We start from the raw sequence: 20,311 nt of genomic DNA, 5'->3' as shown, positions 1-20,311 counted from the left end.
TTAGTATTATTTGTATCCGGATTCCCCTTGCTACGTTTCCAGTTATTTTAATAGGCGCTACTTTCATTTTAACTCTTGAAAAATGGCAACGTCTGCTAGTAGAATCAAAAATGTTATTTTAACAGGAAGACCAGGTTAAAAGATCTTAAGTTATCATTATTGAAGAATTGGTGCACAAGTATAATGTTAAAACTAAACATTATTTCGTTCGATTCGCTCTGTTGCAGAGACTTTGCTTTATTGGGAGTATGTAGAGCATAATTATTAACTGATTAACAAAACAAACCATTGCATTCATGCATGATATTTTTACATACCATACCACTTTTAGGAATAGGAAAAACAACTCTTATAAAGAAAATCCACAGTGCTCTTAGTGATTCTGGACTGAAGGCGAGTGGGTTCTACACAGAGGAGCTGCGATCAGATGGACAGCGGTTAGGATTTGATGTGGTTACCTTGGATGGTAACAGAGGACCACTGGCGAGAATACAAGACACTGAAAGGTTTCTTTCATTCTCATAATTATTAATGTTACGGTGTCTTATTATAAATCTGGAGCATGGAAATATAAATAAGTCCGTTTCAGGGTTCTACTGACATCTCCATTTATTACATACACAGATGAACACATAAGATAGTTGGAATAATGGAACAATGAAGGAATATTTGGAATAATGCCCTGAAAAATCATAATAACAAATAATAAACACATAGCATAAAATATTCTGATATATCCGTATCAATATAGTAATTACAATCTGCGGTTAACAGATACGCTGCATAAAGATAGGTAACTCTGTACATGATTTACATACAATCAGTGCCCCCTTTTAATATTACGCTTTGAAAAATATAAAAACATTAGTACAGGGATCGACATTAACGGTTGTCCGATTGCCCGTGACAAGTAAATTCTCAGTTCGGGCAAGTGAATCTTACGACGTACCTGTCTGATCGGGCAAGTGATTTTTTTCTCATAGAAATGTACATATTTATTTAGTTCACATTAATTTATATAAAAAAACAATAAATTGAAGACTTGATTCCTGCCAGGTACTGACTGACTGACATTGTTTTTGCATTCGGAATTCCTTGTCGCAATTTCTGGATTATACCTTTCATTTGAAAATCAGGTTCGTTATTGCGTTTTTTTCCCTGGTAAATGTGCTGTTCGTCTAACATCTAAAATGTTAACTTATTTGGAAATTAGATTATTTATTCACTCACAGAATATAAGTACAGTACATGTAACACGATGTATCCTGAACAAAGTAAAGATCGATGTAGCAACTATCTTCCTTCAGCGTTGTTTCACAGTTATCTCAGCAAATCATGATTCACAAAAGAATCCTACCGAAAATAATTTTTAAAAATATGAATTTTATTAGACGGAGGGTTATTGCTATATGGCAGTGTGTGTTAACAGGTTATATTTACAAGGACAGTGGTATAATACATTTATGTACAAATGCAGCATCGAAATTTACCTCACCTTGCCAAATTGACAGTAGTGTATTTGGTCACATTTTTTCTTGTCATAACATTTACAGTGATAAAAAAATTCTTCTGATTCAGAAGTTCTTTCCTTATTTTGGGCAACAAAGTTTTGCATTCGGACAAGTCAAAGTTTGAGATCACTTGCCCGAAGGGCAAGTAAATCTGAAAGTTAATGTCTATCCCTGTAATATCATAAATATCATACCAATCTATAAGACTGAGCCTCTCCCATTAATTGTAGTCACAATATGGCTCACTGTACACATATGTCCAGATCATAAAACTACAAATTATCATAGCTTACATAAGTAAACCTATCATCGTAAATATATAGTAGATATATATAAAATAAAAAATACTTTCAATAAAACAGTTACTCCTTAATTACTGTCTCTCAAATCAGATTCTGACTGTGCTAGTGCTTTGGAATTAATTTTGGCAAAATTACAGATTTTACAGTTAATTCAAATATTAGAAATCATATTAAAATTAGTATATAAATGTTATCTTACCTTAATAGAGAAAAGTATTGTCTCTGTCAATGTCAGAAGTCGTAATTATAAAACTTTGTAAATACAACCCTCTCTGGACAAATACTGGACAAAGAATGACCATAACAAACAACAACTTTTTGGAGGGAAAAATACTGAACCAATAAAACACAACCTTACAAAGTCCAAACCAATGAAAACAGTGAATACTTCAAACCAAAGACCAAAGACCAGAACCTTCATAACCCAAGGCAATAATAATTAAGTACAGGTACTGCCTGTTCTACATGGGTGACCTTTAAAGATTTAATAATGCATTTATATTTACAATTTAAACATATGAAATCCATTATAGATTTATTAAATAAATTAATAAATCTAATACTGTAACATTAATATTTTTCTTCATAGTTACTTGTGTAGTTTTGCATAATTTACCATAATAGCTTAAGTTATATGTGAAAAATTTAAATAATTAACAACAGGGGTTCAAATTTTTTTTTTTTTTTTTTTTTTTTTTGATGCTCAAGTTCTGGACTTGAAGGTTGAATTTTAGGCAAGTCCCGAGAAAGAAATGTTCAAGTCCACATTGATAGCATTATTTTGAGATAAATAAGTACAACTTATTTGATATGAATGCATAAAAACAAACTGTAACTGCATATCTTTATATTTTTTTCTCCATACATAAAATATACCATAACATCAGCACACAAATGGATCTAAAAATTACAGCCTATTTTCTTTTTCAACTTATTATTTTTATCACTCAGAGGTAACATTGCTGTCATAAAGAGGCTTAATTCTTACTCATGTGTTACATGCAGTTCGTTGGACTTTTAAACCAAACTAAACTCCTGACAACCCAACACTAGATAGAACGTTCTATCGTTAAAATGATATTGTCCTACGGACCCGGTTTAACGATAGAATTCGTTCCGTGTATTGGCTATGTGGCAAAATAAACACGGGCGATAACTCGTACTCTGATGGAAGCTTGTGAAATTGAGTAAATGTGGGTCATTTCATAACAGAAAATAAAAAAAGACGAATTGTAATTTTGAGAACACTCAAACTATTGGAATAAAAATTTCCCCAAATTATACTTTTATGAAATATTCAAGAGATGTTAATACAATATGAGATTTTTTAATCGATGTTTCTGAGGTTTATAAACTCATTAATTATAATAATGCCAAGTCCTCTGACTTTTGGCAATTTTAAATGCTGAGTCCGAAACCGAATTTGCCAAACATCGGACATTGGGCTTGAGGCATTTTGAACCTCTGGAAAAGCCGGTTACCTTTTTCAATTTACTGGTATATACTGCATGTGTACATAAATTGGGGTATTAAAAATTTAGCGCAATCACCGGGTATGGAGTTGTTGGCAAAATCATGAATTAGTGCTATATATGGCCCTGTCGTGTATTGTATTTATAAAAGATTTCTTAGCGGTATTCATGAATTGGCACATCGGTGTCTGCAAGAAAGCCGCTAAAATATGAAGCCCGCTTTTTTAATTAAGTACACATACAGTAATTGATAGTAGCAATATTGACAGTACCGGTACATAGTTTGATCTATCATAAAGTGTTGTTTGCCATTTTCTTGCACAATCTTATGCAATGTAAATTATGATGAATTTTATATATCTTTATTCATTCTGAGGTATTTATTATCAATATAAAGCTGTTTTTTTTAATTGCTTTCAGCCTAACATACATGTATATTTGATTGAATGATTTTTATTTGGAATTTCCAATATTTTACCAATTTGTGGTAATACCTCGAGATATATATATTTTCTTTTGTGCATTTTTTCTAAGTAAATTTCTTTATTCATTGTTTTTGAATTGATTCTTGTTATCAATATGTATGAATTGGTAATTAATCTAATATTTGCATATTATAGTATTTAAAGCAATATCATCATTAACAGTGGCAGTGTTTCACATAAAAGGAGCCATTTTGTCGGTAAATATGAAGTGAAAGTCACTTCATTTGAAAACCTTGCTCTCCCGGCCTTGAGGATACCAAAAAATCTGCAGGTAATGATATGCTGAAGTTTATGATTGTACCTTGGCTTCATTGCAGAAAGAGATTTAGCCTTTTCCAAAAAATCATTACCTGAACAATGTTTACTGTTTACAGGTAACATTTATCTTAATGAACCAGACAACAAATGTTCACATAAAAAAAGAAAACAAAGTTAAAATAAAAAATATTGATACAGTGTATAGCCAATAGTGAAAATGTATATTCTTAAATTATCAGGCAGATACTGGACATTCTCAAATTTTTATCATTGATGAGATTGGTAAAATGGAACTCTTTAGTCAAACATTTGTGACCATGGTGAGGGAACTTCTAAAGAATCCCAGCTCTTTCATCATAGCCACAATACCAATACCTAAAGGCAGACCAATTCCTTTTGTGGAAGAAATCAGGAACCACAATCAGACACAACTCTTCACAGTAAGGATTTGTATTAAGTGTTCTTAGTAAGAATTTGTCTCCCTTGTTCATGCTAAAGATTTCTTTTGAGGACCCAGCTTAATGATCATTACAAATATGTCTGTCTCCTATATAGGAAGATAGACAGGATCCGATGATTCCTATGAACCACAGTGCTCAAATGAGTGGCATCAACATTCATCACATTGACTGTAATGGATATTAATTTAGGAATGACTCTAATTCTTGGCCAAATTATTCGAGTATAACCTGGTTTGGGTCAGTTTATGCTTTATAATCCACGAAGCGGATTATAAAACAGCGTAAACTGACCCAAACCAGGTTATACTCGATTAATTTGGCCAAAAATTAGAGTCATTCCTTATAATTTAATTTTAAAATCATTAAATAACTATGGGTGTAAAATTTCATTGCTTTTTATTAGTTCAAATTTGCCGCTCAGTATTACAAACGTAGTAACAGAAGTGATGAGAAGCGAGGGGAGGTAAAAACTGATACATAGGCCTAGCAGCCTTGTTGTTTGTTTACATGTGGTAAGATTGAATTATTGTTTGAAGTTAAAGGTATATTTATTAAATCTGGAATTTTACATGAATCTCGAGGACTGGAAATGAGAGGATTGTATGGAAACAGATGATTCAACTGGTTGTCAGGGGTGTGTGTCCCCATACCAAACCAGGTTATACAGAAATAATTTGTGTTCCTTTTTGGATATTAACCAATCAGAGGGTAGAATACAAACAAAATTAAATTATATCAAAATATGATGCTTAGGGATGTCAGGAGTACCCGAAATAACCAAGAACTGCGGTCCAAATTGTTTGGTTCGGTTCCGGTTCCATTTTTCCTGATTTCGGTTCGGGTCTGGTTTATATATTAGAGTCTGTTCAATACAAAAAATGGTGTCGAAATCAAAGGAATGATGACAATAACAGTGATAAATAAACATCACAACTGAAATCTACTTCATTCCATGACAAAACACTTGTCAAGGAAGTATTAGATAATTATCAAAACGAGCAGGAATGGTCAGGTTGTGGCTAATAGTAGGCCAAGTCACTGATGTCTAGACTCACATGGTTAAGACTTGTTTCCAATGTAAATTTAATGTAACAAATAAAGATTTTTCAAGCTAAATTCATGAAATTAAGGTTTAAAATACCCGACCCGAAAAACCCGAAACCAAACCGAAAATTTACAGAACCGACCCGACCCAAAAAATTTTGGAACCGTGACAGCCCTAATGATGCTAGAGCAAATCAAGATTCTGGAAATACACCTAAATGAACAGTGACAATAATACTGTAACAGTAAATGTACTTATTTTAGCAATAATCATATTTTAGCGCCTTTTATGTACTGGTAAAGGCTAATACTTGATTTAATCAGTACTTGTCGTTGTACTAATCAGCCGAGGAGGACTGTACTAAATTTTGTGTACATTAATTTACCTATGTACATTAACAGTATGAGATTATGAACAACTACTTGTACAAAGATGTTAATAAAGGTTAAATCCTTCTCCAAGCCATAAGGTTGGGGCATATAAAAATTTTCTGTGGTGCTAAGCAGATTAGAGAATTGACTCCCCCTGGATGGGACACTAGTCCATCGCAGGTTACTGTGGAATCATTAAAATTCATGAGCGCCAATTTTCGTGGATTGTGTAAATTTTATAGATTTGTGGGGACATAATTTCGTGTATGACTTTGAAACCCTAATTTATTAATTTGTGGAGGATGTAAATTTGTGGATGAGAGGTACCCATGAATTCCACGAATATTGAGTCACCACAAAATCTATTGATTCCATAGTAACTCCCAGTGTTGGCTGGTACCCATTGAAGCTGGGTGGACTGAGACAATGCGTATAAAATGCCTATAGTCTCCAATAAACAATGAATACAATAAACAACAAAAATATCATTATTTTCCCCCAAAAATATTTATAACTGCCAATCAGCAAAGTTCATCTGTTCATCTGTACAGAAATTCGACGATTAACTAATTGAGTCAAAGGCAAGTACATTTTCATGAAAATTTATTTTGGGTCTTTAGTAGATTTAAAGTCGATCAGAGGTTGATTTTGGGTTAAGAGAAATATTTTATGTTGTTGTTATTCTGGGTGAGGCGCGCGCATGTGTGTGTAAGGGGGAGGGTCGTAAAAATGTACAATAACTTTTTTGACTTTACATTTATTAGTTAACAGAATTTTATTTGATAACTGCATGTGAAAATAAAGCATTACTCGAGAAAAAAAATGATAAGAGAAAAACGACACTTATCAAAAACATATTTGCTGCATACACTATAAGGAATGTCAAAAATTGTGGTTTTAATATATTTTATCATAGTTGTGCAAGGTCATTTCATTTCTTAAAATAAGGTAGCAATGCTCAATAAATGTATAACTTGTATAATTATACTGTAAAAAGAAAGAAATATCGTTTTCTTATAATTTCATAAAGTATTATCTGTTAATTGGATTTTAAAATATATTGCATCATGTCATGAAATTGACATCAGAAATCAAATGGAAATTTAAATTTCTGTTTCTAAATAGACATTTCATTTTTCATCACTAAAGCAATGCCCATTAGCTAAGCTTGGACAACCATCAACTCGTATCAGTCCTTTCAGTACTTTGATTAAAAGAAACTTCTGATGACTTTGTTGGAAGAGGCAAATCTTGAGGAGGAGGGGGAGGAGAGGGAAGAGGAGGAGAGTCCTGAGGAGGAGGAGGAGGGGTAATCACCTCCTGACGATGAGGATATGCATGAGTGGTCTGAGGATATGGTTGGCTTTTTCCATGAGCAATACGTTCATGCCTCCTCATGTTATCGTACCTAGAAAATTTACGCTGGCAGACAGAGCATGATATTGACCGCATGGTTGTCTTGGACAAAATGAATGAATCTTCACTTTATCCTCTTATATATCCTGTAATTCATACTCCTTAACCCAGGAATTAATTTTTTTTATATCCCTGCCATTTGATCAACACTTTCGTCTGGCGTCTGGACATGCGTCTTTTTAACTCTTTTAGCATTTTTTTTCTATTTTCCTATTGTGATAATATCAGGAAAATAGAAAAATGATTACAGAAGAAATTAATTCAGATACAGTTATCAACCCCCGGGAAAGAACTCTTTTGATCATTGACGACATGATGAAGGATGCAACCCAGGACAAGGAGATCTGTGAGCTGTTTACAGAAGGTGCACACCATCGCAACCTAAGTGTGATCTGTATCATGCAGAATTTGTTCAACAAAGGGAAAGAAAATCGAACCATGAGTTTAAACAGTCAGTACATAGTTCTGTTTAAAAATCCCAGAGATAGACAACAGATCGGAATCCTAGCACGGCAGATGTACCCAGGAAATTCTAAGAAGCTTCTAGACGTTTATGAAAAAGCTGTATCAATTCCATACGGAGCATTAGTGTTAGATTTAAAGCAAATGACCCCGGAATCAAAGCGATTCAAGACGGACATATTTGAACCATATATAAGAGCGCGAGACTACTTTGGATATCATTTGAAAGCAGAACATCAAACACAGAAGACGTTTCCAGGTTATCCGTCGTACTATCAAACTCTTCACACCGACGATCAAAGCGAGGAGATGTATGGAACGCCATAGCTGCCTGAAGGTCATTTTCATTTTATATGAGGTGGTATAACCTTTATGTGAAGTGGTTAAGTCATTATATATAGTGGTAAAATCATTATATTCAATGAAAACTTTATTATATGCAGTGGTTTTATCTTTATATACAGTGATAAAATCATTATATACAGTGATAAAATCATTATATTCATTGATAACTTTATTGTATGCAGTGGTTTTATCATTATATTCAGTGGCAATGTCATTATATGTAGTGGTTAAATAATGTAATGAAGTGATAGTACCGTTACATTATGCTGTAAAATCATTATATGCAGTGGTTTTTCCATTATATACATTACTGATATCTTTCTGTGATGTGATGAATTCAATATATACAGTACAAACATAATTTGTATGATAAAGCAATCATTACATTGTATGAAACCCGCTGCATGTGGAGTGCCAAGTTAATTTCATTCAGTGCGACACCTTTACATGAAGTGAAAAATCTATTATGTGCAGTACTAACATCATTATATTATATAGTAAAATTATTATATATATTCCTAAAAATCATACTTTGCAGTGGTAACATCTTTATATGAGGGGGTTAATTAATTATATGATGTTGTTAATTTGTTATATGATGTGGTCAATTCTTTTTCTGCATTAGTCGTTTCATGTTATGCAGTGGTAACTTCTTTATCATCATCTAAACTGGTCCTCTTGCAAAAACATTTTTAGAAATACGCGGAGTTCCAGTTTAAAGAGTGTTTGAAAATAGGAAACCCGGGCCGTGGCAAAATAAAAGCCGGGACTATTCGAGATTTTTCAAATTTCTGATTTAAAATTTTTAGACTCTTTTTTTAGGCTAATGTGTTTTCGCTGTAAAAATTATACTTGGTATTTTAGATTTTATTTACGATTTTTGGTTTCAAGTAAAATTGGTAGGCAGTTTCAATTTTCTGATTTAATATTTTATCCATTGTGCTATAAGTACTTAGTATTTTAGATTATTTTTTTTTGGCGATTGTTGATTTCCATGTTGGTAAAATGGGTAGACTGGGTTGGCGATATTTTATGTGTGTGTGTGTGTTTTTTTTTTTTTTTTTTTTTTTTTTTTTTTGGCATATTTGATAAAAATCTAATAAACTTAAAAATTATTCCGATGTTAAACACTGTATTTTAACTTAAAAAATTTTTTTTCTTTTTGATAGTTATTTCTTTATTTGAAAATGCTATTTTTATTCAAAATACACATTTTCATTAAAAAAACGATTATTAAACCAGATCCGATCATCCGGGAAGAACCTGGTGCAAAACACCATAAATCATTTCTAATTTCATAATATGCAAATGTGCACTGGTACATGTATCTATATGTTAGTAGATGGAAGGAAACTGGATTACGTTAAATATGTACATGTGATTTGTTTAATACTTTTTTCGGGGGGGGGGTGTTAAATTACTAATATCAACTATTTATAAGACTGTTTCTAAGACTTCAGAAAACCTTAAATCACATTGAAATGCTTAAAATAAAAATTGCTGCATGAAAACATTTCATTTACAAGTTTCATTTTTTGCCGTCGCCAGCGTGGCACGGTGATTAGAGTGTCTGCTCTAAGAGACGCGGAATAAGGAGTCAATCCTTACGTCACGGGTTCGAATCCGACAGTGGGACGTTGAGACCGGTCCTTCGTAAGAGACCGCATAAAGCCATAAACCGAGGTCCCGTTCCACAGTAGGTGTTGGCACGAAAAAAATCCCTCACTGCTCAATGGCCGTAAGTGTCGAGTATAGGACAGAATTTGCAGCTCTCCACTGGCAAATTGTGGCGTCTCCATATGAGTGAAAAATTCTCGAGAGGGACGTTAAACAGCAAACAAACAACCAATTTAAAATCATTTTAGCCTTTTTGAATAAAATGATAAAATTAAGAGTTATCCTTCAAGGCTGAGGATCGGATATCCTTAAACCAAGCAACTTACGCGTGATTAAAGTTTGACACAAGGCTTTGCATTAATAGTCCTATAATTACATGTATATGTGATAATTCTTTAATTAATTTATATTTTATCAAATGGCATGTAGATAATGAATAAGTATTTCGGATTTTTTATGTTTGACTTCCGGGAGATCAAATCCGATTTTAATGAACCATTGGCGTCGGAAGGAAATTGATAGTAGGGTGGCTAATTGAAATAGAAAAAAAAAATCAAACCTGAAAAAAAATTGACAAGCAAAAAAAAAAAAGGAAAATTGTTCTTTCTCCAAACCCGAAAATCCTATCTCGGGGATGTGGGTGGGTGGGTTGGGGGGTTGGTCGAACATCTTTCAGTACCAAATTCTTTTAAACACTACCAATTACCCTTCTTTCACTACAATGAATCGTGCCTGTAGAAAGTGGGGAGGGGGGAGGCTAGACCTACGTCCGAATTTTCAATGCCTATATTATGTCTACCTTTGTAAAAAAAAAAAAAAAAAGAGGGGGGGCAATAGCCCCCCCCCCCCCCCCGGTTCCGACGCCTATGAGAACCGGTTTTTCTTAAACGTGTCATTTCACTCAAAAAATGCCTTTCAAAGAATGAATAATTTTTAACATCAGAATAATTTAAAAGTTTATTAGCTTTCTGTCAAATATGGCCAAAAAAAAACCAAAACAAACAAACAAACAAAAAACAATAAACAAACAAACAAAACACGTAAAATGTCTACTTGATTGCCTACTCGATTTACCAACCTCACGGGCGGATTCAGAGAGGGCCTATGGGGCCCGCCGCCCCCCCCCCCCCTCTTGTGTCCAAAATATACATAAGATTTAATAAATCAATTGTTTTTTGGTTTGGCTGTGGGCTACCTACCTCGACCAAAAACTTGTCGGGCCCCCCTTTTCAAGATTCCTGGATCCACCACTGAACTTGGAAATCAACAATCACCAAGAAAATCTAAATTACTAAGTATTTTAAAATTAAATGCAATTTTTACAGCGAATACACATTAACCTATAAAAATGAGTCTTAAAATTTCAGCACAGATGATAAAATCAGAAAGCTGTATAATAGAATCAGAAATTAGAAAAATCTCGAATAGTCCCGGCTTTTAATTTGCCACGGCCCGGGTTTCCTATTTTCAAACACTCTTTAAACTGGAACTCCGCGCATTTTTTTTAAATAAAAGGACCAGTTTAGATGATGATAAAGAAGTTACCACTGCATAACATGAAACGTCTAATGCATATAAAGATTTGAGCACGTCATATAACAAATTAACAACATCATATAATTAATTAACCACCTCATATAAAGATGTTACTACTGCAAAGCATGATTTAAGGAATATATATAATAATTTTACTATATAATATAATGATGTTAGTACTGCACATAATAGATTTTTCACTTCATGTAAAGGTGTCGCACTGAATGAAATTAACTTGGCACTCCACATGCAGCGGGTTTCATACAATGTAATGATTGCTTTATCACACAAATTATGTTTGTACTGTATATATTGAATTCATCACATCACAGAAAGATATCAGTAATGTATAAAATTGAAGAACCACTGCATATAATGATTTTACAACATAATGTATCGATATTATCACTTCATTACATTATTTAACCACTACATATAATGACATTGCCACTGAATATAATGATAAAACCACTGCATATAATAAAGTTATCAATGAAAATAATGATTTTATCACTGTATATAATGATAAAACCACTGCATATAATAAAGTTTTCAATGAATATAATGATTTTATCACTGTATATAATGATAAAACCACTGCATATAATAAAGTTTTCATTGAATATAATGATTTTACCACTATATATAATGACTTCACCACTTCACATAAAGGTTATTCCACCTCATATAATATGAAAATGACCTTCAGGCAGCTATGGCGTTCCATAGAGATGCCTTTTCAGAAACCAATGCAGGATTATCATGAAAAAGATATGTTGTATTATCAAAGAAAACCAATGGGAGCTGCTGATAATCTTAAAACCTATCCTTGGCCTTCGCAACTTAATTCGAGAAATATGCATTTTGACGAGAAATACCCATCGTGCGCCGAATGCGGAACCATGTATGCCAGCTCATACGATTTACAGCGTCATATCAAAAATGGTTGCCCAATGGAAGAAAATACGGATGAAAACGACACCATGTCTGACGTCAGTGACGAAGATGATGACAAAGGATTCGCTACTCTAGTCAATGAAGTATGGGAGGTAAATCAATCTCAGTTCGAAAAAAATTTTTATAAGCTTATGGAGGAAAATTCAAAACTCTCCAAAACGGAAGCTCGAGAGGAAGTAAGCGAAATGATGTTACCCAAAGACAGAAACTTACTTTTTAAGAAATACAAAAGAATTCTTTTAATTTTGGCGCAATTGAATCGAAGCAAACTCCATCGCGACATCAAGAAAGATGTTTCAACCCTTATGGAGAAAAAGGATATAAATCTGGAAAGAGCGGTTTCCCGTACTCTTAATAAATATAGACATGAGTTTGATCAGTTGTTGGAGGTTGATGACAGCTTTTACCAGGATCATTCCGAGGAAGAATCTGACGACGGGGAAAGGGATGAATAATTCACGTACAAGTGATTTTTACATTGTGTAACAATAAAACAAAGTCTGTTTAAATCTAATTCTTTATTATCAAATTGACATGTTATGATGAAGATGTATTTACATATTGTGTAAAATACATGCATCACACTAAAAAATATACATAGTCAATAAATTTATATGACAAATTAGATATGTCTTGTTATATAACCAATTTTCACAATTCATGGTTCATGGTCTTACTCATGATTATCAAATGGTCTGATTTTATAATGACCGTGAGCAAAGGTGTGTATGCCAGAGTGTAGAACTGTTTGTCAGTGTAGGGACTTATACATGTATCGTTGTTTTACATATAGATTCATTACTGGTCATGTAAATATAGTTAATAATGAGGACCTAAAACCTCTTATTTTAAAAGGGCCAGCTGCATGCGTCTGGGTGTTATGTCATGTGTATATTTGTCTGTCTGGTAGGTTTGATGGGGGTAGTTATACACAGTACATTTTAGGGAGATTAGAACTGAAGATTACAAATAAATTATTCTATCTTTTATTTATCAATTAATAGCAAATAATGACATTATTTAAAACTGACATTGTTTTATTTTACTTATCATAATTAGTATCATTATCTGGCTGTCGAGCATTTACGTCGGTCACCCTTCAAACCGGACTGTGTCTAAATAAAACCTTAGTGCGTAATTCTACGTTATAAACATTGGATGATATACACATTTAGATAGAATGCTATAAGAAGTCCCTCCTCCCATTCACGAATATGTGTGCAAAAAAAAGTAATTTAAACCAATGTATATGTGTAATCTCGGTCTACATGTACTTTTATTGGATTGTAATTCAAAAGACTTAGCATAAGTAATGAAAAACTCACATCACTCATTTGTTTCATTAGATATATATTTTTTTATCCAAACCATTGCCGTTAATTAGGCAGTGAACAACACTTAGCATATCACCTGTACAGATTTCCTGGACAGTGGTTCTTCCATCAATTAATCGTACAATGACGGACATATCAATAATACAATGTTTAATCTGTTGTATCCTTCTTTTGATGGTTATTTGTACAGATATAAATATAAACAATGTAATGTTGAGCTCAAGATACAAATGAAAATAAATGTATCACCACTCGTGTAGTCGGAAACGTAGTTTCCGATCTTAATAGTTTTGTGTTTTCATTGATTAATCATGACTGTAAAAGTATGGCTTTCGATCTTATGATTGTATGTTGTCATTGAACTAACACGAATACAACTAACAAATTCAAGAGATATTTTCTGAAATTGTTTCATCAACACCGATTCAAAAATATTTGATGCATTTTCAATTCGTCAATTGAAGCGACGTCTATCCATCTACTTCATTCTGCATTTTCTCCCCCCGCAAACTTCATAAAGAATATTTATAATAGAAATTTGTTTGCTAAAATTAACTCGTTTCTTCATTTTCACTCTTTTAAATCAAATATACGCTTATAATACAGATAATATAATTATGTTTTCTAATTATAATCTCTCATTCAAGAAGCTTGATCAATACATGATCGAGTTGTTTCCCGGATTACGTTTATACTTCCGGGTTCACGTCGGGTTCATTTTGCGCCTCACGCCTCAAAGTTGCTTATTTTGCATCACTCTATACTACTCAGAGCTTGTGCCCTGTTTACAAAAACATGTTTGACGTGATGTAAAAAAAAATATCGTCATTGAACAGGTCGAGGAAACTATTTTCTGTGACGTCAGAATAAAGTTACATACTAAATGAGGCACCAACGTGACTGACAAACCGACCAATCAGCTAAATGAGTTGCATTATGGGTTACTACAAAAATACTACATGTGCGTTTCGAAAAGGCTAATTTTTCAAATCGCTCTCGGAAAGACAGGATGCATTTTTCCAAGCATTTTACACTCTTAATACAATATGTACAACATTATCTACCAATTCCATGCTCACATTTACATAATAATGTTTTACAACGTTAAAATATGGGTTTCATACACTCCATTGTACAAGTCCGTTAGTTGACAATTTCCTTTCAGCTTTTCCCGTGCTGTACTATCAGTGAATATGAATTTCACGTGACTATTTTCTGGTCCAAAACAATCGACTCTGAGGTGTACTCACGTATTGTCATTGTTTACTATGTATACAACTTCTATATATATGCTACTTAATACACGTTCTATGATCAATGTGCTTGAGAATTAAAATACCGTACAGCAATAGACTTACGTTTTTTTTATAAATGCATTAACTTTTAATTTCTAGTAAACAAATAACAAAGTAACAACGAATAACACCAGTAGCATGGCGAATATACGAATATCAAGTTATAAAAACTGGGTTCTTATTTTCTTGTGAAGACTTTGTGAGCGGTATTTCAACGTACTATTTAACACGGAAAATTGACTTTCTTAATGTGAGCATGGAAAATCTTAATTAGAACCTATTCTTCGTGTTTTTCACAAAAAAAAAAAAAAACATTCAAAATAATTATTAGTTGACTTTCCCGCAGTCATTTGAAATCGCGTCCTAAATTTGCCTGACCCACGTGTTTGTAGTAAAATTTAAACATGTAGTAGACCATCATGCTTTTCGGCTCATTCATTGGATTGGACCATTGTTCGCTGTAAACACCTCTGTGCGCAATTACAACAATATCCATATAAGGTAGATTCCCCGACCTGTTGAATTCTAAGAATATTCATGGAAGTTCAATTCATTTAACTGGTTTTATTTTTTGAATAAGCATAGAAATTTTAAATGTAAACAATGCAGCTGTGCAGGCTTCTTTAAAATAATATTCTTTTTTTATTTACAGCAGGATATTAATGAGTATATAGAGGATATTCAATGTTTTGTAGATGAATATGGAATTTATTTCACGAGTGGGACAGGATTTTTTGATATTTTCACGAGTGCGAAGCACGAGTGAAAATATAAAAAAAAATCCTGTCTCACGAGTGAAATAAATTCCATATTCATCTACAAAACATTGAATTTTCTGTTTATTACATTTTCTTTGATTTTCCCTTTGCCTCTGTCTTTTCTTAACACAGTGTCATAGGCTTGACGTCATAGTTGAGCGGTTGAGACGTCATAGCTTAGAAGTTGTGTGTCAGATTGAAAACATTACATAGCATGGATTTTAGCAACATATTTAGGAAGAAATTTGCAGTTTTAGCTCTATCAAGATGCTTAGTTACTATCTCTATCTTATGAAAGGCCAGAAATTATTTTTTACTTACTTTGATATCCTTTCACACTGTGAGAGAATATCATTTTTGGTATCCTTTCACACTGTGAGAGAATATCACTTTTATTCAATAAATAAATCACAGTATTTCACTGTTGAAAATGTAATAAAATCAGATATTTGGTGGCTACAATAAAAAGTTTCATTTTTTGACAAATATATTGACTCAAGTGGGTGTTGTGACCCAACATAGCAGCATATTTGACAGGTTATATTTGTAAATAAATATTGAAAGAAAGCAATATTTTAGCAATTTATCAAAATGCCACATCAAACTACTGTTCACAGGTTCACCAACATTCAGATGTTTATTTTAAATAAGTTTAATGTGAATATAGTTTTTTTTATGAAATATTTTGACTACTGGATGAAGAAGTTACATTTATATAATTAATATCAATTGTGTTTTCTGGTTGACATTGAATCTATTTACTTCCATCTTAACAGGTCACCATGGAAAACAGGAACCATATTTTGGATGAAATCTTGAGTACAGTACACTCAGTTGTTAGATAGGAATAATACCATCTGATGTGTTCTAAAACAGTTTATATTAGAATTTCAACTGTAAAAAAGGGGGTTATAAATCTAACATTTGTAATTACCCGGTACCTTCTCAACATTAAATAAATGTTGCATAATCTTACTCTGTGTTTGTTTTTATATTTTTAAAAAGCATTTCATATATCTTGATGAAATTTTTATGCAGGAGTCACAAATATAAATGTATATAAAAATATTAGCATATAAAATTTTCTCAATCACATCCTATTTCTAATGATTTTATAGCACTAGTAACATTATTTAACTTTTGGATCAGTCCTCATATAATTTTCAGTTCCCAAATTAAGCATGGTTACATGAGGAATTTTGAACCCTTTGGCCTTCAATACAAATAGGGCTTATTTCATTTAATATACGATATATATAAATCAAATATCAAATATTTTATTGGCACAAACACTATTACAGTCATTGGTAAAGGCCGGCCCATAAAGAACAGCATGATAATACAGTAGAACACAACTAGAATACAAATAATTGGTGTAGAAAATAATGTAGTGTACTCCTCAGATCCTAAATAATTCCATATTAACAGTTACTCATTTATAGCTAAAACATTAATTACTCAACAAATTGTTATTATTATGGGTTGTTTGGTTGAAATAAGGGAAAGTATATAATTTTGCCTTGAATATTTTTCTCTGTATTTCATATTTCAGACAGAGCAAAATGAAATGTTTTTCATCCTCAATTTCAAGGTTTTTGACACACTTTACATAACCTATCATTTTATTTTCAACGTATCTACCTTTTTCAATTTCTAAATTACGTGCACTTTACCAAATTTTTGCTAAAAATGATCTATTGTGCGACTCTAGTTTGTCAACATAATGTGTAGGTTTATAATGACAACAAAAAGTTATGATAAAATGATAGATTTGAGGAGTTCATAATACTTGCATTTTGTTCTTGTAATATTTTATCATTAATACATTTACTTAACAATGCCAAGCACTGGTTTCAATGACATATTAAAATTTATTAAAGAAGAAAACCCTAAATTATTAATAAATCAATAAATTTCAAAATTATGATAATTTCTTCTTTTTTTGTAAACATGAAAATGTATATTGGTCACTTAATATTTAACGCAAGTTTGACTGTCATTAAATATTTGAAAGTGAAATCTGAATAATGACCGTATCTTCTGGTTATGAGGAGCTGTTTTGGTATTTACCATGTGCAGATCTAGTGAGATTGGGTGTGTGTGTGTGTGTGTGTGGGGGGGGGGGGGGTTACAGTAAAGAAAGATGAGCTTGGACCCCCTAGAAACATGGACCCCCCATAGAAAACATGGATCTCTAGTAAAATGGTAAGGAGAGTCATTGATATAATTTATATATATGAAGGAAAGTGACTTGTCCTATATCTCCCTTCCTTGGTTTTTTAGTTCACCTGAGCTGAAAGCTCAAGTGAGCTTTTCTGATCATCTGTTGTCTGTCCATCCATCTGTAAACTTTTCACATTTTCAACTTCTTCTCAAGAACCACTGGGCCAAATTTAACCAAAGTTGGTACAAAGCATCCTTTGGTGAAGAGGAGTTTAAATTGTAAAAATGGAGGGCCAAGTTCCCTTACAAGGGGAGATAATCAAGAAAAGACAAAATAGGGTGGGGTCATTAAAACATCTTCTCAAGAACCACTGGGCCAGAAAAGGTGAAACTTACCATATATACTTGCCTATAAGCTGGACCGCCTATAAGTGGGTTGTATTTTTTAGTTTAAATTAGAGGGATTGACCTGCTAAAATACCAATCTTTTTATAACTCGCATACAAGTCAGATAAAGAGTTTTGGGCCAAAGTTTAACTCCCAAAAGAACGACTTACAGGCGAGTATATACGGTATATGGAAGTATCCTTGGGTTGTGTAGATTCTTACTTGTTCAAATCATGACCCTCGGGGGTATGGTGGGGCCACAATTGGGAATCAAAGTTTTACATTGAAATATATGGGAAAAATCTTTAAAAATCTTCTTCTCAAGAACCACTGGGCCAGAAAAGCTGAAACTTATATGGAAGCATCCTTGGAATGTTGGATTCTAAATTGTACAAATCATGACCCCCGGGGGTAGGGTGGGGCCACAATACATACATATTACAAGGGGGAAATCTGACGAAGAGCAGGTCAAAAGAGTTACTCAGGTGAGCGTTGTAGCCCATGGTACTCTTGTCTTTATTTTTTTTTTTGGTCAAACCCCCTCCCTGGAAAAAAAAATCCCTAGATCCGCGTATGCTTACTGCCATTTACAAGTGATGTCACATGTATATGCTAACTATAACGGGTTGTGATACCATCAGTTCTAATTGGCAATATCACTTAATTCCCATAATATTAATGAAATTAAAAAACAAGTTATAGATTAATAAAGGTAAGTTAAACTTTCGGTATGCCATTTGTTTTCCAGGAAAGATTTCTTTCATTAAAGATGTCTGAACGCTGATACATACATGAAGTACCGTTTTGTTATTTATTGTCATGCACTATTTATATAATCTACGAAAAGTGGTATCAATTATCGGTAAACAATGAAATGCTTTTTTTGGTTGTTAGCATGGGAATTAATGTTGCATCTGTTGCAGAAAAAATACATAACCCGCGTAAGCAATAGCCGCAGCGTTAATTCCTAAGAAAGACAATTTATTGTTTATATTTAATATGTCAGTATAAATAATCATATAAAGAAGGATTAAGTACATTAAATATTGTATTATTGATTTGCACATCATTGTATGTTTCAATGATGGAAGAGACACTGCTTAAGACATTTACACGGCAATCTAACGGCACCTCATAATATGCAGTGCAGGGAAAGACCCTTGAAGTCAAAACACTTTGGAGACTATGGATTTTGACAAATGTTTAATAAAAAGAAACAATTGAACAACATTAAAAGATTAGTATATGTATATAAATAGTTACAGTCAAATACACAGCACATATACATGTACATGTAAATACTATTCTTTGCTATTTTACAGTGGAGCAAAACGTTTAGGTCATTGCACAGTATTTCCATTGTAGATAGATCAGTGTAATGTCAGAGATTCAGTATAATATTTTGCTATTAGCTAATCTGCTATGATTGAGCAAAGATAATCTAATCAACATCGTTTTCAAAAGATTGTATTAATTTTTCTAAAACAGGCCCATGGAAGCAATTTCAGTTGGGGGGGGGGGGGGGGGGGGCACTACCAAGCAAAAATTCCTTGACAAGCAAAATAAAGGGTCATCAGACGTAATCATTGAGGGGGGTACATCCATAAAGTAGCTTTGTTTTCCATAGTATACTATATATCGGCAAATTTATTTGGGGCACCCCTCCCAGGATCCTACGGCCATGTGAAATATCAAGGTTGGTATTTGTGAAAAGCCCATTGAGCTCATTTTCATGAGTAAAAAAAAAATGTTTTTTCGCGTTAAAACGCGAAAGTTACGCGTTTTCACCGTAACTTTCGCGAAAAAGGCGAAACTTTCGCGTTATAACGCATAACTTGCGCGTTATAACGCATAACTTTCACGTTATAACAAATAAACGCGAAACTTTCGCTTTATAACGCGTAACTTTCGCAAATAAACGCGTATCTTCCGCGAATAAACGCAAAACTCTCGCGTTAGAATTCGAAACTATCCCTGTAAAACAGAGACATTTGCGTAAGTCTCCATTTTCTTTTGATTTAATGATCTAGTTTATTCATTACAATGAAAAACGAAAGACTATTTTGAACTTGGATAATCAAAAGGTGAAATTTTATGTTCTCTCGCTACTGAATGCGTCTTTCCTCTTTCTAAATC

At 33.0% G+C, this 20,311-nt stretch overlaps 1 protein-coding gene across 1 annotated transcript; it reads left to right on the top strand.

The window, feature by feature from the left end:
* The first annotated feature begins 67 nt into the window (after positions 1-67).
* LOC133181887 (cancer-related nucleoside-triphosphatase-like) lies at positions 68-16,600 on the top strand. Its single transcript, XM_061316538.1, has 5 exons — positions 68-134; positions 332-506; positions 3,933-4,041; positions 4,268-4,468; positions 16,402-16,600. The coding sequence occupies exons 1-5, from the start codon at positions 83-85 to the stop codon at positions 16,468-16,470; spliced, it is 606 nt and encodes a 201-aa protein (XP_061172522.1). The 5' UTR covers positions 68-82; the 3' UTR covers positions 16,471-16,600.
* The last annotated feature ends 3,711 nt before the right edge of the window (positions 16,601-20,311 follow it).

This window comes from Saccostrea echinata, unplaced genomic scaffold, assembly GCF_033153115.1.
Source record: "Saccostrea echinata isolate AGI-Se365-2 ecotype Australia unplaced genomic scaffold, CSIRO_AGI_Sech_v1 ptg000009l, whole genome shotgun sequence".
Taxonomy (NCBI): Eukaryota; Metazoa; Mollusca; class Bivalvia; order Ostreida; family Ostreidae; genus Saccostrea; species Saccostrea echinata.
This window is presented reverse-complemented; position numbering and strand designations above follow the sequence as displayed.

Excerpts from the sequence above, each read along its gene's own strand:
- LOC133181887 (XM_061316538.1), top strand. The coding sequence starts at position 83 with ATGGCAACGTCTGCTAGTAGAATCAAAAATGTTATTTTAACAGGAAGA. Across the intron at positions 507-3,932 it reads AGAATACAAGACACTGAAAG|TGGCAGTGTTTCACATAAAA; the intron begins GTTTCTTTCATT and ends CATCATTAACAG. Across the intron at positions 4,469-16,401 it reads ATCAGACACAACTCTTCACA|GTCACCATGGAAAACAGGAA; the intron begins GTAAGGATTTGT and ends CCATCTTAACAG.